This window comes from Mobula hypostoma, chromosome 11, assembly GCF_963921235.1.
Source record: "Mobula hypostoma chromosome 11, sMobHyp1.1, whole genome shotgun sequence".
Taxonomy (NCBI): domain Eukaryota; kingdom Metazoa; phylum Chordata; class Chondrichthyes; order Myliobatiformes; family Myliobatidae; genus Mobula; species Mobula hypostoma.
The window spans coordinates 24,546,835-24,565,889 of NC_086107.1; the positions used below are offsets into that span (position 1 = coordinate 24,546,835).

Here is a 19,055-nt window from a genome sequence, read left to right on the forward strand (position 1 = left end):
TTAAAAAAAAGTCTCAAAGTCCCAATAGCCCCAACATCTCACGCAGACAGTAGAAGGGAGAAACTCTCCCTGCCATGAACCTCCAGTGCCGCGAACTTGCCGATGCAGCACCCTGGAAGCACCCGACCACAGCCGACTCTGAGTCCATCCGAAAACTTCAAGAATCTGACCAGCCCTCCGACACCGAGCACCGAGCACCATCTCTGCCAAGTGCTTCGATCTTGCCCCGGCTGCCAAGCAACAAGCAAAGCTGAGGACTCGGGGCCTTCCCCTCCGGAGATTCTGGACCACACAGTAGCAGCAGTACCGAAACAGGCATTTCAGAAGTTTCACCAGATGTTCCTCCGTGCTCTCACGTCTGTTTCCATCAAATCAGGATTGTGCACGGCACCCTACTTGACAGATAACAGATATTCATCACCGGAGTGGCTGCTGCACGCTGCGTCGCGTCACCATTTTTAATGTTAATTCTAGTTCTACCACAAAAGGGAACATTCACTCCTCATCCATCCTCTTAAGATTGCACCATCCCCTCATTCTTCTAAGCTCCAGCACATTCAAGACTACCCTTCGAAACCTTTCCACATAACCTATGCTCCTCATAAGAAAATTGTTTTGTCGCAACAAATATTCTGCTTGAGGAATTCAGCACATTAAGCAGCATCTGGGGGAGGAAATGAATTATCAATGTCTTGGATTGAAACGCTGCATGAGGATTCTGTACTTTTGTATTCGGTTCCCCAAGCAATAATTATTAATATTCTATCAGCTTTCCTAATTACTTGTTGAATGTGCATACTTCCATGTATAAATTTCACGACATACACCAGTGATATTAAAACTGATTCTGACTTTCCTCTTGTGAGTCATGCTTTAGGATCTCCAATCCCTTTGCATTTCAGAGTTCTATAATCTCTCACCGTTTAGGTTTCTCTTTTTTGTTCCTACTAAAATGAACAACTTCACATTTTCCCAAATTAATAATCTAGTTACTAGATCTTTGCCCTGTCATTTAACCTGCCTGCATACTTTTGAACCTTCTTATGCAATCAGCATGTCTAACAATAAGTCCGTCTAATGCCTTCACCCAAGTTGTTTAAGTAAATTGTAAAACATTGAGGCCCTACCACCAATCTTTATAGACCAATCACTGCATTTGCCAACCAGAGAACCAGCTACTTATGTTTACTCTGTTTCTGTCAGGTAATCAATCTTCTACCCATATCAAAGTAAATCAAAGTTCAAAGTAAATTTATTATCCAAGGGAATACAGTATATGTCACCATATACAACTCTGAGCTTCATTTTCTTAAGGGTATACTGAGAAAATCCAAGAACTGGAATAAAATCAATAGGACCACACCTTTCAGGGTGAACAAACAAACAAAGTGCAAATGACAACAAACTGAAAATACAAAAGAAAAAAAGAAATAATAATAATAATAATAAATGAATAAGTAATAAATATCAAGAACATGAGATGAAGAGTCCTTTAAAGTGAGTCTGTAGGTTGTTGGAATAGTTTAATGTTGGGGGAAAAGAAGTTGAGTGAAGTTATCCACACTGGTTCAAGAGCCTAATAGTTGAAGGATAATAACTGTTCCGGAACCTGGTGGTGACAGTCCTGAGTCTCCTGCACCTTTTTTCTGATGCAGCAGCGAGAAGGCAGTGTGGCCTGGGGGTTGGGGGTCCCTAATGATGGATGTTGTTTTCCTGTGACAGTGCTCCTTATAGATGTGCTCAATGGTGGGGAGGGCGTTACTTGTGATGGAGTGGGTCGTATCCACTACTTTTTGTAGGACTTTCTGTTCAAGGGCATTGGTGTTTCCATACCAGGCTGCGATGCAGCTGGTCTATATATTCTCCACCACACATCTATAGAAGTTTGTCACAGTTTTAGATGTCATGTCAAATCTTTGCAAACTCCTAAGTAGAGGTGCTGCTGTGCTTTCTTTATAATTGCACTTAGCTGCTGGGGCCAGGGCATGTCTTCCAAAATGATAACACTGAGGTATTTAAGTTCTGATCCTTACATATCAATATGTTGTCTCCTATAGCATGAGCTTTTATTTTCTACAATAACCTTCTAACATTTTTACAACAATTTACCTAAATGCCTCCTGGAATTATAAACATTGTACATCTGCATTTCTCCTTCATCCACACCACATTACCACTTCAAAGAACTGCATTAAGTTGAATTCACTTTCACAAAACTATGTTGACTTTGATTCACTACCTTGAATTTTTCCAAATGCCCTGCCATAACAACTTTGCCAATAGTTTTAATTTTTTTCAATGACACACGTTGAACCAACTTTTTTGATTTCTGTCATCATTTCTTTTGAAAATTTGTTATTTCCCGATCTTCTTCATCTTATGCCAATCATTCCTGCTGGGGCATAGGCTGCTGACAGCAGCTCACCAGCGTCCTCTGTCCTGGGCCAGTCTTTTAAGTCCAGGTGTAGCCTATCTATACATCCTCTATGCAAAAATTCTTCCTCTCTTAGTGATGAGGTCTTTGGAGCTTCTATTGGCATTTCTGTAGCACTGGGTTTTTATGGGATATGGTTACTAGTCCCATCCCAACCCTCCTCTTTTCACAGCCAGGCTTGGGACTGTCCGTGCTATAGGTTATTTTCCAATCTAATAGACCCTTTTATTGAATTTAGAGAATGTAGTAAAGTTAAGACAAACATTAACTGTCTCACAAGTTACTTCTTCTATGAGTTTAGGCTGGAATCCATGAGGACCTGGTAATTTGTCATAAATTTAAGCTGGTAATCATAGTTGTAAATACAATAAATATCTAATGCACCAATGGTAGCCACAAATTGTAATCTAGTAACCACAGGTCCAACAATTTGCTCACTAGTCCCCAGTGATTGTATTGGTTCACCACTCCCCTGCTGATTGTAACTTTATTGAGTTCCTCACTGGCTTCCTGTTCATAGTTTTGAACCTTTTCTGGGAGATTACTTTCATCTCCTTTAGTGAAAGCTCCTTCTTAATTCACCTATAACTTCATTTTCTGAAAAGTTCTCTTTTAAGTCATTTGTCATCTTCTTGTTCTGTCTTATTAATTCCCGCACTTACTTTCTACTGGACCATTGCTCATTCGGTAACTTTTTAAAACATTAACAAAAACTCTATCCATTTTTATATTAATGCTGACTTTAACTCATGCTTTAATTTCTCTGTCGTAATTAATCACTCTTTGCTGATAAGAATACTCTGTCCAACTATTCATTGCATGTTTTTTCCCCTTTGAGTTAGATATTTGTCTTCATTTTTAATTAACCACAGGTAATCAACCAATTGGAATTTTTTTCTTAATTGTTGAAATATATCTATTCTGTATATTCAGAAGTTTCTCTTACATGACTATCACTGCATCATGGTTGAAAGATCTGTTGATCTAATTTGACAGACCACTTCAGTTAGCTCTGCTGTCATGTTCTCTTAATAGTCCTTGGATCTATTCTTCTCTTCTTCAAATCATATGTAAAAGTCAATCATGTTACACTCACAGCTACCATGGGTTGTCTTCATAGTGAAGTCACTGGATATTACTAGGCAAGGTAACACTTCACCTGCGAATCTGCTGGGGTCATCTACTGTGTCCAATGCTTCCGATGAGGCCCCCTTTATGATGGTGAGACCCACTGTAATTGGGGAAGTATTTTGTTGAGCACCTCCGCACCATCCAACACACACGGAACTTCCCGGTGGCCAAACATTTTAAGTCCCATTTCCATTCCCGTTCTGACGTGCTGGAAGAATTTCAAAACACACAAAATGCTGGATGAATTCAACAAGTCAGGCATCATCCATGGAGGAGAGTAAACAGTCGATGTTTTGGGCCAAGAGCCTTCATCAGGACTGAAAAGGAAGGGACAGAAGACAGAATAAAGTGGTGAGGAGAGGAGAAGGAGCACAAGCTGGCAGGTGACAGGTGAAACCGGGCGTGGGGAAGAGATGCTGCCCGGCCTGCTGCGTTCACCAGCAACTTTGATGTGTGTTGGTGGGGAATAGTCGGTGGATGGGGCGGGGGGGGGGGGATAATGTAAGAAGACGGGAAGGGATAGGTGGGAGAGATAGGTGGCTGAAGAAAGAACCTAATAGAGGAGGACAGTGGACCATGGAATAAAGGTAAGGAGAGGAATCAGAAAGGGAGTTCAAATCCAAAATGGGTGATTGAAATGCTGAGTCTCCTGCACAAATATCCTCTGGGTTAGTTCATCTACATCTTTTTTCTGTCACTCTCCTCTTCAACATTGGACATCTTACATTATGAAATGTAATTTCTTCTGGGTATAAACTATCCAGATAATTTCCCTCACCCCATCCCCACCATCTCATTATGTCATTGTGTATCAGGTCACCCTCCAGCTCAATGGCTGAGCTAAAGCTACCCAAGCTACAAATACCTACTGAAGGTGTGTTTGCCCTGGACTACAATGGGTCCAAGAATTTCCACTGACATTCAGGAGCTCCCAAAAACTCCAGTCATGACACATCATTTATCCTACTGTCCTTAATGTATTACTTAACTACTTGTTTTAAACCATGTATTTGTTTCTCAGGCTATATGCTCTTGCTTCCCCATGTTGAATTACAACCTCTTCAAATTTGCCCCCTCAGACTATAAAGCATTTCAAGTACTTGCTCCTATCTGTAAAAGTTGCTCCCCATTTTAATCAAAGTTTTCTACACACTTGAGCATACAATTCCGCATACATCCCTAAAGCTGAATCCCTAAATTAGACTGTAATTACAGGTCTTCATTTGTGTGACAAGTGAATTTATGACATGTTCTATTAAATGACTTTTGGATGATAATGTACACAACCTCCATAAAATTGTACATCCATCTGCTTAGTGACTTCTGCAGAAAATTTCAGTTGGGTAGGATATCCTTTACAAACCCTTAATTACTTTTTTGATTGGCTCACAATTTTTCAAGTGCTCAGCCATGCAGAGCTTTAAAAGAAATTAACTTCTCCACACCTGATTTAAACCAGAAGACTTAGTGCCCTGTTTCTCCTTCCTTTCTCCAGCAATGGAATGCCATCTGCAGATTACAAATCCAAAACTGCACCTTCATCCTGAGAATTTTGGAAAATTATTATTTCTGCATATTGATTTCTTTCAGCACCTTAAACCAGAGTTCTCTGGATCCTGGATATTTGTATATCACAAGATCAAGCCAGTTTACAAGGTTAATTTATTTCTCAGCCAATAGAACTATGTTTTACATCAGGGGTTCCCAATGTTGGGTCCATGGACCCCTCAGTTAATGGTAGGAGTCCGTGGGATAAAAAGATTGGGAACCCCTGATTTACATGAATTTAAAACCTTGCTTTGGATCCTCCCTTTTCTCTTTCTCGTATGGATGCTATACTCAATATTCTTCTATAATACTCTATTAGAAACTCTTCAGAAAGCAATCTGTGCACTTGTTGAAATTAAAATTTCAGGCTTACATTTCCTGATCTTTATAATTAAGCAGCGAAGCTGTTACAAATAAAATATAGATTAAATAATTAACTTTTGGAGATTGCTATTTTTTTTAAAGAAAGGGGATTAATGTGTCAGTGTAATACACTTCATCACCAACACTGTGGAAAGAAACAATAGCATGTGGAAGGCGCTTTTAAAGAGATCTATATTACTCACATGCACTTTCCTGCAACTGAGCAATGCCGTCAATGGCTGTTAAGATGTTCAATGCAGAATGAGCAGAGAAACAACACAATAAATAGAATAGTGAATTGCTACTATCTTTATTCCATTCATTTCAGTTTGTGCCAGGAGTTCACAGAAAGTGCATTTAGTTTTATATGTACAAATCTACAGCATAAAAGAATTCTTGTTTATGTGGGCAGGAACATCAATAGCATCACTGATTTTGATATAGAACCCTTTTTTTTGTTTTTATATTGCAATTCCAGAGAACTTGATGATTTAGCATTTTTGTCTTTATTTATCATTGATATCTACTGTTGGAGATCTCAGTGATGAATAAAATAAACACTTTTATTGGAATTAATGTCTGTTTACTGCCATCGATAGGTAACTGTGGACAACAAAATCTTTGCTTCCTGAATACTTTTGACTATATCTGATGGATTTTGGGCTGATGAAAATCAGAATAAAGTTTCCCCATCACACACTATTTAAAAATAAAATTCCTATTTGTTATTTCAAATTTTTCAATCTTGTCCAGACATGTCTGGGCAAGGCAGATGCTGTATGGCAGGACAAGTTTTAGAAAGGCTCTAAATTTCCATGAAGGATTTTGATATTTGAGACAGATGTTTCCCAAAAATGCAGAGAGTGATTGTAGATGGGTCATATTCTGCATGGAGGTCTGTGACCAGTGGTCTGCCTCAGGGATCTGTTCTGGGACTCCTACTCTTCGTGATTTTTATAAATGAACCAGATGAGGAAGTGGAGGGATGGGTTAGTAAATTTGCTGATGACACAAAGGTTGGGGGTGTTGTGGATAGTATGGAGGGCTGTCAGAGGTTACAGCGGGACATTGATAGAATGCAAAACTGCGCTGAGAGGTGGCAGATGGAGTTCAACCCAGATAAGTGTGGGGCAGTTCATTTTGGTAGGTCAAATATGATGGCAGAATATAGTATTAATGGTAAGACTCTTGGCAGTGTGGAGGATCAGAGGGATCTTGGAATCCAAATCCATAGGACACTCAAAGCTGCTGTGCAGGTTGACTGTGTGGTTAAGAAGGCATAAGGTGTATTGACCTTCATCAACTGTAGGGTTGAGTTCAAGAGAGAGGACACTGGTCAGACCCCACTTGGGAGTACTGTGTTCAGTTCTTGTCACCTCACTACAGGAAGGATATGGAAACTATAGAAAGGGTGCAGAGGAGATTTACAAGGCTGTTGCCTGGATTGGCGAGCATGCCTTATGAGAATAGGTTGTGTGAACTTGGCCTTTTCTCCTTGGACTGATGGAGAATGAGAGGTGATCTGATAGAGGTGTACAAGATAATGAGAAACATTGATTGTGTGGATAGTCAGAGGCTTTTTTCCCCAGGGCTGAAATGGCTAACATGAGAGGACACAGTTTTAAGATGCTTGGAAGAAGGTACAGAGGAAATGTCAGGAGCAAGTTTTTTCCACATAGCGTGGAATGGGCTGCTGGCAATGGTGGTGGAGGTGGATACAATAGGGTCTTTTAAGAGACTCCTGGATAGGTACATGGAGCTTAAAAAAAATAGAAGGCTATGGGTAATTTGAGGCAATTTCTGAAGTAAGTACATGTTCGGCACAGCATTGTGGGCCGAAGGGCCTGTATTGTGCTGTACATTTTTTATGTTTCTAAAATAACTGATGCCAAGAATAAAGGCAGCAATTTTGTTGATCCACAAATCTGACATGTCATCAATGGCAGGCAATTTAAAGAACTTCTCATGGGACCGGAGAAAATTGCATGGAAGGCAATCAAGGATGCTGCTGAGAATTTTCTTGGCAACTACAGAGCAACAAACTATGTGCAGCTGGTTGACAACATACTTCAAGCATACAAAACCATTAAGTGCAACACGTCACTGAAGTTTCATTTTCTGCACTCCCATTTAGACTTCTTCCCTGCAAATCTTGGTGCTGTCAGTGATAAGCATAGAGAAAAGTTTCACCGGGATATTGCTGTCATGGAGAAATGGTATCCATCGATGCTGGCTGATTATTTTGGACACTTAAGCAAGAAACCTCAGACAGTGAGTACAAATGAAAATCATCAACAGAACATTTTTAGCTTAGTTAAACTTATAAAGCATCAGCACCATTGTGCAATTAAACACATTATATTCAATAAAAGTTAACTTCTTGCTTCTCCAAATTCCTACATGATAAAGAAGTCTGAAATTAAATTTGTGTTCAGCTTCAAGCGGTCTATCATAAACAAAAAAAATTCTGAGGAAGCAACACTTTTGAAAAAATTTGCTGTCCAGTGTAATAGATTGTTGAACAGAAATCAATGAGTGTGAATAAACTGATCCTCCTAGCATGTCCAGTGGGGTATTGCAGGGATTGATTCTTGTGCCCTAGATCTTTACAATCCCTATCAATAACTTGGCAATGGGGGACAAATGCCAAGTTTGCTGATACACTAAACTTGGTGAAATACCAAAACCAAGGATGTAAAGAGACTTCAGATTCATATGGACAAGCTAAATGAGTAAGCAAAAACATGGCCATCAGAATAGCATGTAAAAGTGTGAGATTGTTGACTTCAGTGAAGATAATAGATTAGTGTGTGTTAAAAGGTGAGAGACTGTGTCGTGCTGATGATCTAAGTGGCCTGAGGTATTCTTGTGCACAGTTACCTCATCTTAAAAATCTGATGAAGTTGGCCTAATGTGAATTGTTCTCTTCATATCCATACTGATTTTCCTCTATTAATCATTTTCTTCTGGGAGACCGTTAATTAAACCCCAGTATGATGTTTCTAAAAGCTTTTCCACTGTTGCTTAAATGACTGGTCTCTAGTTTCTTACTCCACTTTTTCAACAGTGGAGTTTTCTATTCTTCAAGCCTCTGCAGTATCCTTACACATGAAAGATAAATGGAAAATATTAATCTAGCCCCTCATAATTTCCTCAGATTTCTAGCACGTGCCCCTAATTGTTCCTGGTGACTTACTTATTAGAACCTATTTTCTTTCTAATACTTCTATACTATGAAATTTTAATGTGTCCAGTGCTTCAGTTCTCTTCTCCTACATTACTACTTTGAAAGCATCATCTTCTTTGGTAAAGACAGATGCAAAGAATTCATTTATTACTATAACAGGGATTTTAGCAAGTAGCTTTTTTCATTAATGGGACACACTCCTTCATATATTTTGCTTTTAATATGACTAGAAATACTTTAGGTTAAATCAGCTTTTTTTCTCCAGTCCTGCCGAAGGGTTTCAGCCCAAAATGTCGACTATACTTTTTTTCATAGAAGCTGCCTGGCCTACTGAGCTCCCCCAGCATTTTGTCTGTGTTGCTCGGATTTTCAGCGCCTGCATGTTTTCTCTTACTTGTAATATTTTGGGTTCTTGTTTTTGTTGGCAGCTAACCTTTGCTTACTCACTTTGCTTCCCTTATCCTATCACATCTCCTCTGATCCTTCTGTAATCAGCCTGGCTGATACTGATGTTTACATTATATTTGTCAAATAGATAGAATTCTTTAATTCCCTTCATCTAGTGAGGTCTGGGTTTGTTTGTTCTTCTTTTGCCCTAATGGGAACTAACCTCAACTATACTTGAAATACCTCTTCCTTAAAGGTGGCCCATATAACTGATCCAAATCTTTTATCATAATTAACATCTCCCTCTACCAAACCTGTACTTGACCCACCTCATTCTCTAGAACCAGATGCAGCCAAGGCTCCTTCTCATTGGACCAGAAACATACAAGTCATAAATATACAGAACAGAAACAGGTTCTTCAGCTCAACCTGTCCATGCCAAGCTCCATGTTGAGCTAGTTGACATAGGATCTGTCTACATTAGATATCCCTCTAAACCTCTTCTGCCCATATGTAACTGTAGCTGTAGCCACCTCTACAGCTTTCTCTGGCAGCTCACTCTATACAACCACCACCCCTTGTGTAGAAATTTTCCCTCAGGTCCCCTTTAAATCTTTCTCCTCTCAGCTTAAATCTACTGTATATCCTCTAGTTTCAGACTTCCATACCATGGGAAAATGACTGGGACTATCTACCTTTCTTGTTTTTGGGTACTCCTACAAGATACACTCTACTTCTTATGCTCTGGGGGACAAACAGATTCTATCCTTGAGTCATTTTTGTTTTCTTTCATTCCCTATCCTTTCTAAACACTTGGTACCTTGGAATATTTAATGCCCTCTAATTTTATATTATCAGTAATACATTGCATTTCCATACAGCTTTGTGCTCAGACTTCACCAGCAGTACTTACTACAGTCTCAGCACTCACCCATTAAACATTCTGTCACTGATCTAATAGTCATACAGAAAAGAAAGAGGCCCTTTGGCCCAAGTGATCCATGTTGACCAAGCTAGTTCTGTATCTCTCTATACCATTCCTATCCTCATAACTGTCCAGGTGTCATTTACCTGTCCTTGATATACTTGCCTCAATCACTTCCTCTTTCCCAGTTCCTTGCATTCTGCCATGTTACAAACGGCAACATCCCTCTACTAGCTTCTTCTTAAAGCAACTTACAGCCCTTTCCATTTCCTACCACACTCATCCCACTCTCTCACCAGATGACCAATCAGATCAAACTAGTATCCACATTGTGGATTTCTGAACCCTAGGAACTAGACCTTGAATTTAATAGGTCATATTCCCTGATTTCCTTCTCAGAGTTGCGAGACACTGTCAAGACCTTCCTCCTCAGTGAATTTTAAATGCCTAGTAATTTTTGAAAAGCACATCTAAATTTTTAATCCTAAATTTTGATTTTCACACCAGCAACCATGAGGTAATATTTTTGTTTTATTAATATTTTCATTAAATTTACAAAACCAGCATATGAAATTTCATCTTGAATTGAGCTAAATTTTTATAATTTTATGGCAGCTCTGAGTTTTGCAGAACGTCCACGTGGGTTTTGCTGAATTTCCTGGAAGTCAGGAGTCAATACTTTCTTTTGAATGCTTGACCAGTTCAAATTGCTCTGCTTTATGCGACGTGTTTCACCTTCCTCTGGCTCTTTTTGAAGTCCTTGCCTAATTTTTTGCCTTGCGCTTAGATTGGGCTTCTCAGAAAAATCTATATCTTGCAGGAAACGTTTCACAATCCGATCTTCGAGCGAATGAAATGTCAATGCAACCAAGCAGCCTCGGGGTTTTAAGAACCTGTGAGCTGTCTGAAGTCCTTTAAGCAATTCATTCAATTCATCATTCACAAAGATTCGTAAAGCCTGGAATGTTTTGGTTGCCACATGTGTAGATCGCTGAAGCAGGTCTTTACGTGCGTACATTGCTGCTGCTGGAAATGCTCCTGTAAAGCCAATAATAAAAATAAATGAATTTTTTCATACAAGAATAGTGAATCAAAAGCAAACTCCTCAGGTGTTGCAAACTAGATAAAAAAAGAGTGTGTTAGGAATGTCAGCAGGTCAGGCAGCATCTCTGGAGAGAGAGAGAGAGAGAGAGAGAGACAGAGACAAAGACAGAGACATACAGACAGAGAGAGGCAGACTGACTGACTGTTAATAATTTAGGTTGGCAACCTTTCACTCTCTGGCCAGCTGAGTATTTCCAGTATTTTCCATTCTTATGTTATAGTAAAAATAAACCTTTCAAAATAAACCTTTCTGTTGAAATTAAAGAAATATATATTGGAGAACAAAATATGTAACACTGAAAATGTTACCTTTGTTGCCCAGATTTAAATTTAATAACTTGCACAAATATAACTTGCCACAGAATGCATTGCACATCTAATTTCATTACTCTGGGTCATTTAATTGTAATGCAATTTTATGTTTAATAAGCCGTACAAAAATGTTAGTGAGATGCACAATATTTTGATTTCCAAAGACCAAATGAATTTAAAAACTGACTACAGAGTATATAAGGTGGCTTCCATTCCTCGAGCAGTTGCACTCTGTTCTGTCATTTGGTGACACAATGATCAGGTTCATCAATGTTATAGAATTCTCAATGAAATCAAAACAAATCAGTTACCAATTAAAACTATGTAAAGCTTTATATTAATTTCAAACATAATAGTATTGTGGCTGCTCTGCCAAGCCATTATTTTCAAGGCAACAGAGAAGGGAGAATGCAAACTGTGGATTCTTATGGGCAATCTTTCTTTATGTGAAAGTTCACAGCAGCATGACACATAACAAGCTCATTATAATTACTGGCATGAACTGTTCTGATGAAACACAATATTGGATGCATAAGATACTCGCTAGAAAATTACTTTGCCAAAATCATTCATTCTTTTGTATGACTGTACATTGTGATTGCAGTACATCCTTAGGAACTCATGAACTGAATAAAGTGAAACACATCAGGTCATTTCAGAAGTTCTTTATCTGTGGTTAAAAATAAGGAAATTCTTATCAACCATACTGCCAAAATAGTGATACTAAGATGTGTGAATTTTGTTCAGTTTAATACCAAAACATAATGTAAAACAATGGAGAATGGTGTAAATAACCCACAACAACACTGGCTAACCTGCTGAACATGTGCACCATTTGTATTTTCATTCTACTTTCCTTGTTATTTACACAAAGTTCAAAGTACACTTATTATCAGTGTACAAATTAAACAACCTTGAGATTCATCTCCTTACAAGCAGCCACAAAACAAGAAACAGGAGAGGAGGAGAGGGGGAAAGAAACACAAATCGTGCAAACAATAGAAGCAAGCAACAGCATTTAGAATGAAAGTGATTCATTAGACAGGAAGCCTGGAACAGCCGGAGCAGGTCCACGTCCACAGCCTCAGCCTCATATCTTAAGTTCTATAGTGTTTTGCAGACTATAACATTCCTTCAATGGCAGAGCAGTCAAAACTGCCAATGAATACAGTGTGGGATTAGGTCAAGGAAAATGAACACATGGGAGATTCAGAGGTACTTGGACTATACTCAACGATAAATGATATTTTCATGCTATCCAAATACAACTACTGATCATATTGGAGCACAAGATCAAGCATGGAGGTGACCTCAGGTCCTCAGAACTATATCGGACTACAATCTTGCGTATAAATCAATCAGGAATGACTTATTGCTGATGAGATTTACCTAGTAATTCAATATTCATTGAATAATAAAACACTTAACTTCGGTTTTTGCATCCTGACTTATTTTTCTGGCCACTTCTATGCAATGAAAAATCTTAAAGGGCATAAGTGAATTGCAGGTAGTAATCCCTTAATTTGCTGACTGCTCTTGAATTAGCAGCTGTAAACTCCGAAAGGATGTTTAAAATTTAGCCCTAACTTGCACCAGTGAAACCACTATTGATGTTAAAACTAACAAACTTTATCCTTGAGGTTCCCCTGCAAGTTGAACCTTTCATTGCAGGATGTACTGTGTTTAGTGAACCCTAACGACTGATGAGGGCATGATAAGAAAACTGTATTTTATTTACTTAATGTGGAATAAGCCCTGAAAAAAAACTGCAGAACCACAGGTTATATAACCTGCCCCTTCGCTTTATGTATTTACTTCCAATGTAAGAGGCGTTTCAGCCAATGTGTCAGCTCCTTCACTCAGTTATTTCCCAATAACCTCTTTTCCTTCACATACTCACTGCTGCTCCTCTAATTTTCCCCATCAGGCAGCAACACAGGGAATGACTCACAGTAGCCAAGTAACCTGACACCCTACCTGCCTTTGATATGTGGGATGAAGCTGAATGCCCAGGAGTAACCCAAGAGATCAAAGGGATAACGAGCAAGCTCCACACATTCAGCACAACAGGTCAGAATCAAATCGGAATGATTCAGCTATGTGGGAACACTACCTGCAGCACAACAAAGGATTACATAATATTTATAAAGATTATTATAATACAATACTGTGCAAAGGACTTAGCGACCCTAGATTTTTTATATAAATTTTGTTTTATTTAATTTTTGTCTTCTGCATTACTTGTCATAGAAAAGAGCAAATTTTAAATTTCCAAACATTCATTTTCCAATGTTAAATCATGTTAGAGATTTTTTTATTTTGCTGAAGAAAGTAACATGCTATGCAATAGACTACTTTTCAAATAAAAACTGCATTACTTGGTATGTACAGTGCCTATAAAATATATTCACCCCACTTGGAAGTTCTCATGTTTTATTGTTTTACGCTTTTGACACTGATCAGCAGAAAAATACTCATTGTGTCAAAGTGACAACAGATCTCCAGAAAGTGATCTAAATTAATTACAAATATAAAACAAAAGATAATTGATAGCATAAGTATTCACAGCCTTTAATAGGACACACTAAATCATCACTGGTGCTGCCAATTGGTTTAAGAAGCCACATAATTAGTTAAACGGAGATCATTGTGTGCAGTAAAGGTGTTTCCATTGATGGTAGTAAAAATACATCTGTAACTGGAAGACCCAACTGCTGGAGAGTCAGTATTCTGCCAAAGACAACACCAAGACAAAAGAACACTTCAAGCAACTCCATGAAAAGGTTATTGAAAAGCCACAAGTCAGGAGATAGATACAAGAAAATTTCCAAGTCTTGGAGTACATCAAGAAATGGAGAGAAAATGGAGAAAGAAGACAGTCCTCAAAAACTGAGTGACTGTGCAAGAAGACTAGTGAGAGAGGCCACCAAGAGACTCTGGAGGAGTTACAAGCTTCAGTGGCTGAGATACCAGAGATCGAGCATACAATAACCGTTGCCCAGGTGCTTCACCAGTCGTGGCTTTTTGGGAAAGTAGCAAAGAAAAAGCCACTGTCGAAAAAAACTCACATGAAATTTCGGCTAGCCTTTGCCAGAAGGCATGGGAGAGACTCTGAAGTCAGCTGGAAGAAGTATCTCTGGTCTGATGACCTTTCTGGCCATCAGACTAAACGCTGTATTTGGTATAAGCCAAACACCACACATCATCAAAAACACACCATCCCTACCGTGAAGCATGGTGGTAGCTGCATTATGCTGTGAAGATGCTTCACTGCAGCAGGCCCTGAAAAGTTTGTGAAGGTAGAGGGTAAAATGAATGCAGGAAAATACAGTGAAATCCTAATGCAGTCTACAAGGGAACTATGACTTGCGAGAAGATTTGTTTTCCAGCAAGACAATGACCCCAAGTATAAAGCCAAAGCTACACAGGAATGGCTTGAAAACAACAAAGTTAATGTCGTGGAGTGGCCAAGTCAGAGTCTAGACCTCAATCTAATTGAGAATTTGTGGCTGGATTTGAAAGGGCTGTTCACTCACATCCCCTGTGCAAGCTGACAGAGCTTGAGCAGTTTTGTAAAGAAGAATGGGGAAAAATTGCAGTGTCCAGATATACAAAGCTGATATAGAGACCTATCCACACAGACTCAAGGCTGCGGTTGCTGCCAAAGTAGCATCTAAGTACTGACTTGAAGGGGATGAATACTTATGCAATCAATTATTTTGTATTTTATATTTTTAATTAATTTAGATGACTTTGTAGAGATCTGTTTTCACTTTGACACGAAAGAGTCTTCTTCTGTTTTCAGTGTCAAGCAAGCCAAATTAAATTCACTGTGATTCAATGTTGCAAATAAAACATGAAAACTTGCAAGCAGGATCAATACTTTTTATAGGTACTGTATATAGCCCAGTCCATGATTAAACAAAGATAACAAACACGATGCCAATGACCCATGACATAATGAGTTAAGTGAACTAAACCGGTAAACTGAAACAGAAACAGATGTAGAAGGAATCAAACTGGGTGAAGGACAACCAAATTAAAAGGTGAGAGTGTGGTAAATGTGACAGTTTAACCCTCAAATCATCAGTTATTGCACCATGGCAAGAGTGAGCACAGCAACAAAACACAAGGTAGTCATCCTGCATCAGCAAAGTCTCTCTCAAGCAGATATTTCTGACAGATAGAAGTTTCAAGATGTGTTGTCCAAGTTCTTCTGATGAAGCACAAAGAAACAGGCGAGGTTGGGGACCAGAAACGCAGTGGTCAGCCACAGAAACTGAGTTCAATAGACAAGAGATACATCAAACTGATGTCCCTTCTAAACTGAAAGTCCAGCACTGCTATCATGTCTGAATTCACATAACCTACTTGGACCCAAGTACACCCCCCTACAGTCTAGAAAGGTCTTATCAGAAGTGGTCTTCATGGAAGCGATGCTGCCAAAAAGCCATTCCTCCAAAGTCAAAATAAAGCCAAGACCCATGCAAAAAACACAAGGACTAGGTTGCTTAATGATGGTAGCAAGTGCTCTGGACTAAGAGTCAAAATTTAAAACTTTTGGCTCAAACAAGAAGCAGTTTAGCTGTAGAAGAGCTGGAAATTGCTACATGGATGAATGTCTGCAGCCAACAGTGAAGCACATTCCCTGCAAATTTGGGGCTGCATTTCTGCATATTGAGTTGGTGATCTGGTCAGAATTAATGAAATCCTCAATGCTGAGAAGTACAAGCAGATTCTCATCCATCACACAATACCATCAGTACAGCGTCAGATTGGCCCCAAATGAGCCCAAGCTCACAGCCAAGGTCAAAAAGAACCATCTTCAGTGAAAAGATGAACAAGCAGTTCTGCTTCCAGAGTGCCCTGATCTCAACATTATTGAGGTTGTCTGGGATTACCTGGAGAAACAGAAGCAAGTGAGATAGCCAAAGTCTGAAGAACTGCATCAAATTCTCCAGGATCTTTGGAACAACCTACCAGCCCGTTTTCTTATAAAACTCAAACATGAGAAAATCTGCAGATGCTGGAAATCCAAACAACACACACACAATGCTGGAGGAACTCAGCAGGCCAGGCAGCATCTATGGGAAAGAGCAGTCGATGTTTCAGGCCGAGACCCTTCATTAGGACTTCTGATGAAAGGTCTTGGCTCGAAAGGTCAACTGTACTCTTTTCCACAGATTATGCCTGGCCTGCTGAGTTCCTCCAGCATTGTGTGTGTGTTTCTTATGAAACTGTTTGACAGTAAACCCTACAGAGTTGATGCAATTTTAAAGGCAAAGGGTGGTCCCACCAAATATTGATTCCATTTAGTTGTTTTACTTACTGCTCTTTGTATTATTTTTTGATATTTAAAAACTTTTCATTTCATTATTTTTGAAAGCATCTTCACTTCACAGAATTTTTTCAAACATGTGTAAGACTTTTGCTCAGTACTGTATTTCAACTATTACTAGCTTCATTCTGTGCTGTGAAGCTTTTTTAAAAAAATATCATGACAGAAGCATTCTTATCTTCTGTCTGAAAATTCCTTAATGTGGATGACTCTGCCATAGGATGCCCTTGCACTGTCAGAAAAGGACAAGATACTTGTGAAGTATTCTTTGAGGTCCATAGTGAGCGTATTTGTGCACTATTGACTGCAAATAATAGCTCAATAGATTAAACCTTGTGCAAAAAGACAATTTTATTGATTCTTATACAATTTTCCCACTTGAAGATTAGATCTACACTGATCTTATAGTTCAAAAGTGTTGAAAAAATTCATCTTTGCGAAGTTCAAAATATAGAAATCCAACTCATTCCTGTAAAAATGGTAGCAATAAAACATTACTGAAGTCAGCTGCTACTATTACAACAATGACTTGCTTTAATATAATATCTTCTGATAGTTGTCGGCATGGAAGTGATTATAGGGACATAGAAGGACTCGAAAAGGATGAGTATTTCAAAATCATGATGTTTTACAAGGAGCCAATATAGGTCATCAAGAATTTCAAATGAATAGGACATTGTGAATGGAAGTAGAGGTTTGGTTAAACTTGGTTAGTGAAGGTGCAAAGGGAACAGCTAGCCAAAAGTACATTGGAATTGATAAGTAGAAATGCCATAAATAAGAGTTCAAACTAAAGTCGACCATGGAAGGAAGGAGGCAAGAGCAAATAAAACAGCACGACAGACACAAAAATAGGCTATCTTGATAGTGTTGGAAATATGTAATTATCAGCTAATCTTTTAGTCCAAGGGATGATTGGATTCCAGGTTGGGAAGCCCTCCTTTAGTCAAATATGACACCAAAGTTACAAAGAGTAATGCTGCTTGGGTATGGGAGGTGGGAGGGGGACTTTGGGGCTCTAATGTTTTCTGTCATTCATTCATTGTTTATTTTTCCCCTCTGTTTCGTGGATGTCTGCGAAGAGTAAGGATTTCAAATTGTATACTATCTACACTCTCTGATATTAAATTGAACCTTCAAAATCCAATGAAATGGAACCAGTATCTTGGAAACGGTGCTGTAGGATGGATCCAAAGACAACAGATTTGATATCTCAATATATAGCTGCATAAAATTTCTACTCAGTCAGTATTGTACATCTGAAAATATCTGAAAAGTTAGTAACAGGGGAGGATAGGAGAGACAGTTATGAGGCAGAACATAACTGGGGCTGTCAACATGCTGAAGAAAACTGATCAAGTGTTTTAGCATCAGAGGAGCAGCACGGACATAAGATAAATAAGGGGACGTAAGAAAATATCTGATGGAAACCAAAGATAATGAAAAGCAAGTGGAAGGAGAAGAAGGGAAATTGGAAATTAGGTTGCAAAAGATGAAAAATTCTATTAATGCTTTTGATACAAGGACAATGATGGCAGATTTAAAATGAGAAAAATATTAATAATACGGGTAACAAAAATAATTTAAACATTGCTGTAAAATCTTAAAATGCAGCTGATTTCACGCATTCTCCAAAATCTATGAAAAAATGAAAAGAAGCAGTTTGGCATTCCTTTTTCCTTTAGACTGGGGCTATTGAAGAGGTTAAGTTATACAATTATATCTGTAATGTACTTTGCTCTGAAGTTTGAACTACTTGAATCTCCCAAGTACCTAAAACAGTACTCCTTAAAACATTAATTCAGTCCAGAAAGTTGGCATTCCTGCATAAAATTTACAAAACACTGTGCAAAATTTCAAAAATAATCAATGTCTCAATGTAATTCAAAAAAAGCTCTTTGGTGTACTGAACGCAGCAGGGCTATTCATTTTGACAGTCATGTTCTATGTTCTAAGTTTTTAATTTCAGCAGTCATGCAGTAGAATCTATTAAATATTTCAAAAAATAATTTCTATCAAATACAAAATAAAGCTTTAAAGATAACACATTTAAAGTTCTGTAGGATACCCATACAGTTCCGGTCAATTACCACCACCTGCTTTCCCTGTTCTCCCCCTGCCCCCCCCCCCCCGCCACCTCCACCCACCTTTCCCATCTTTGTGTATTAGCATTCTTCAGTGCCACTTGGCATCTGGTGTTTTTGAAGTTAACTGAATTGAAATTCAATGAACTCGATGCAGTCTTACAAAGAACTTTAATAATTAAAATGTGTTGTATGTTTTTCTCCTGAACATTTCTACAACATAGACCTAATACAACTACAGT

At 38.6% G+C, this 19,055-nt stretch overlaps 1 protein-coding gene across 1 annotated transcript in view; it reads right to left on the minus strand.

The window, feature by feature from the left end:
- Window positions 1-10,493: 10,493 nt before the first annotated feature.
- Window positions 10,494-19,055, minus strand: part of mettl15 (methyltransferase 15, mitochondrial 12S rRNA N4-cytidine) — a 91,454-nt gene continuing 82,892 nt past the window's right edge. Inside the window, exon 5 of the mRNA XM_063061758.1 lies at window positions 10,494-11,013. Coding sequence (XP_062917828.1) covers window positions 10,574-11,013 — 440 coding nt within the window. The 3' untranslated portion in view covers window positions 10,494-10,573. The remainder of the gene's footprint in view (window positions 11,014-19,055) is intronic.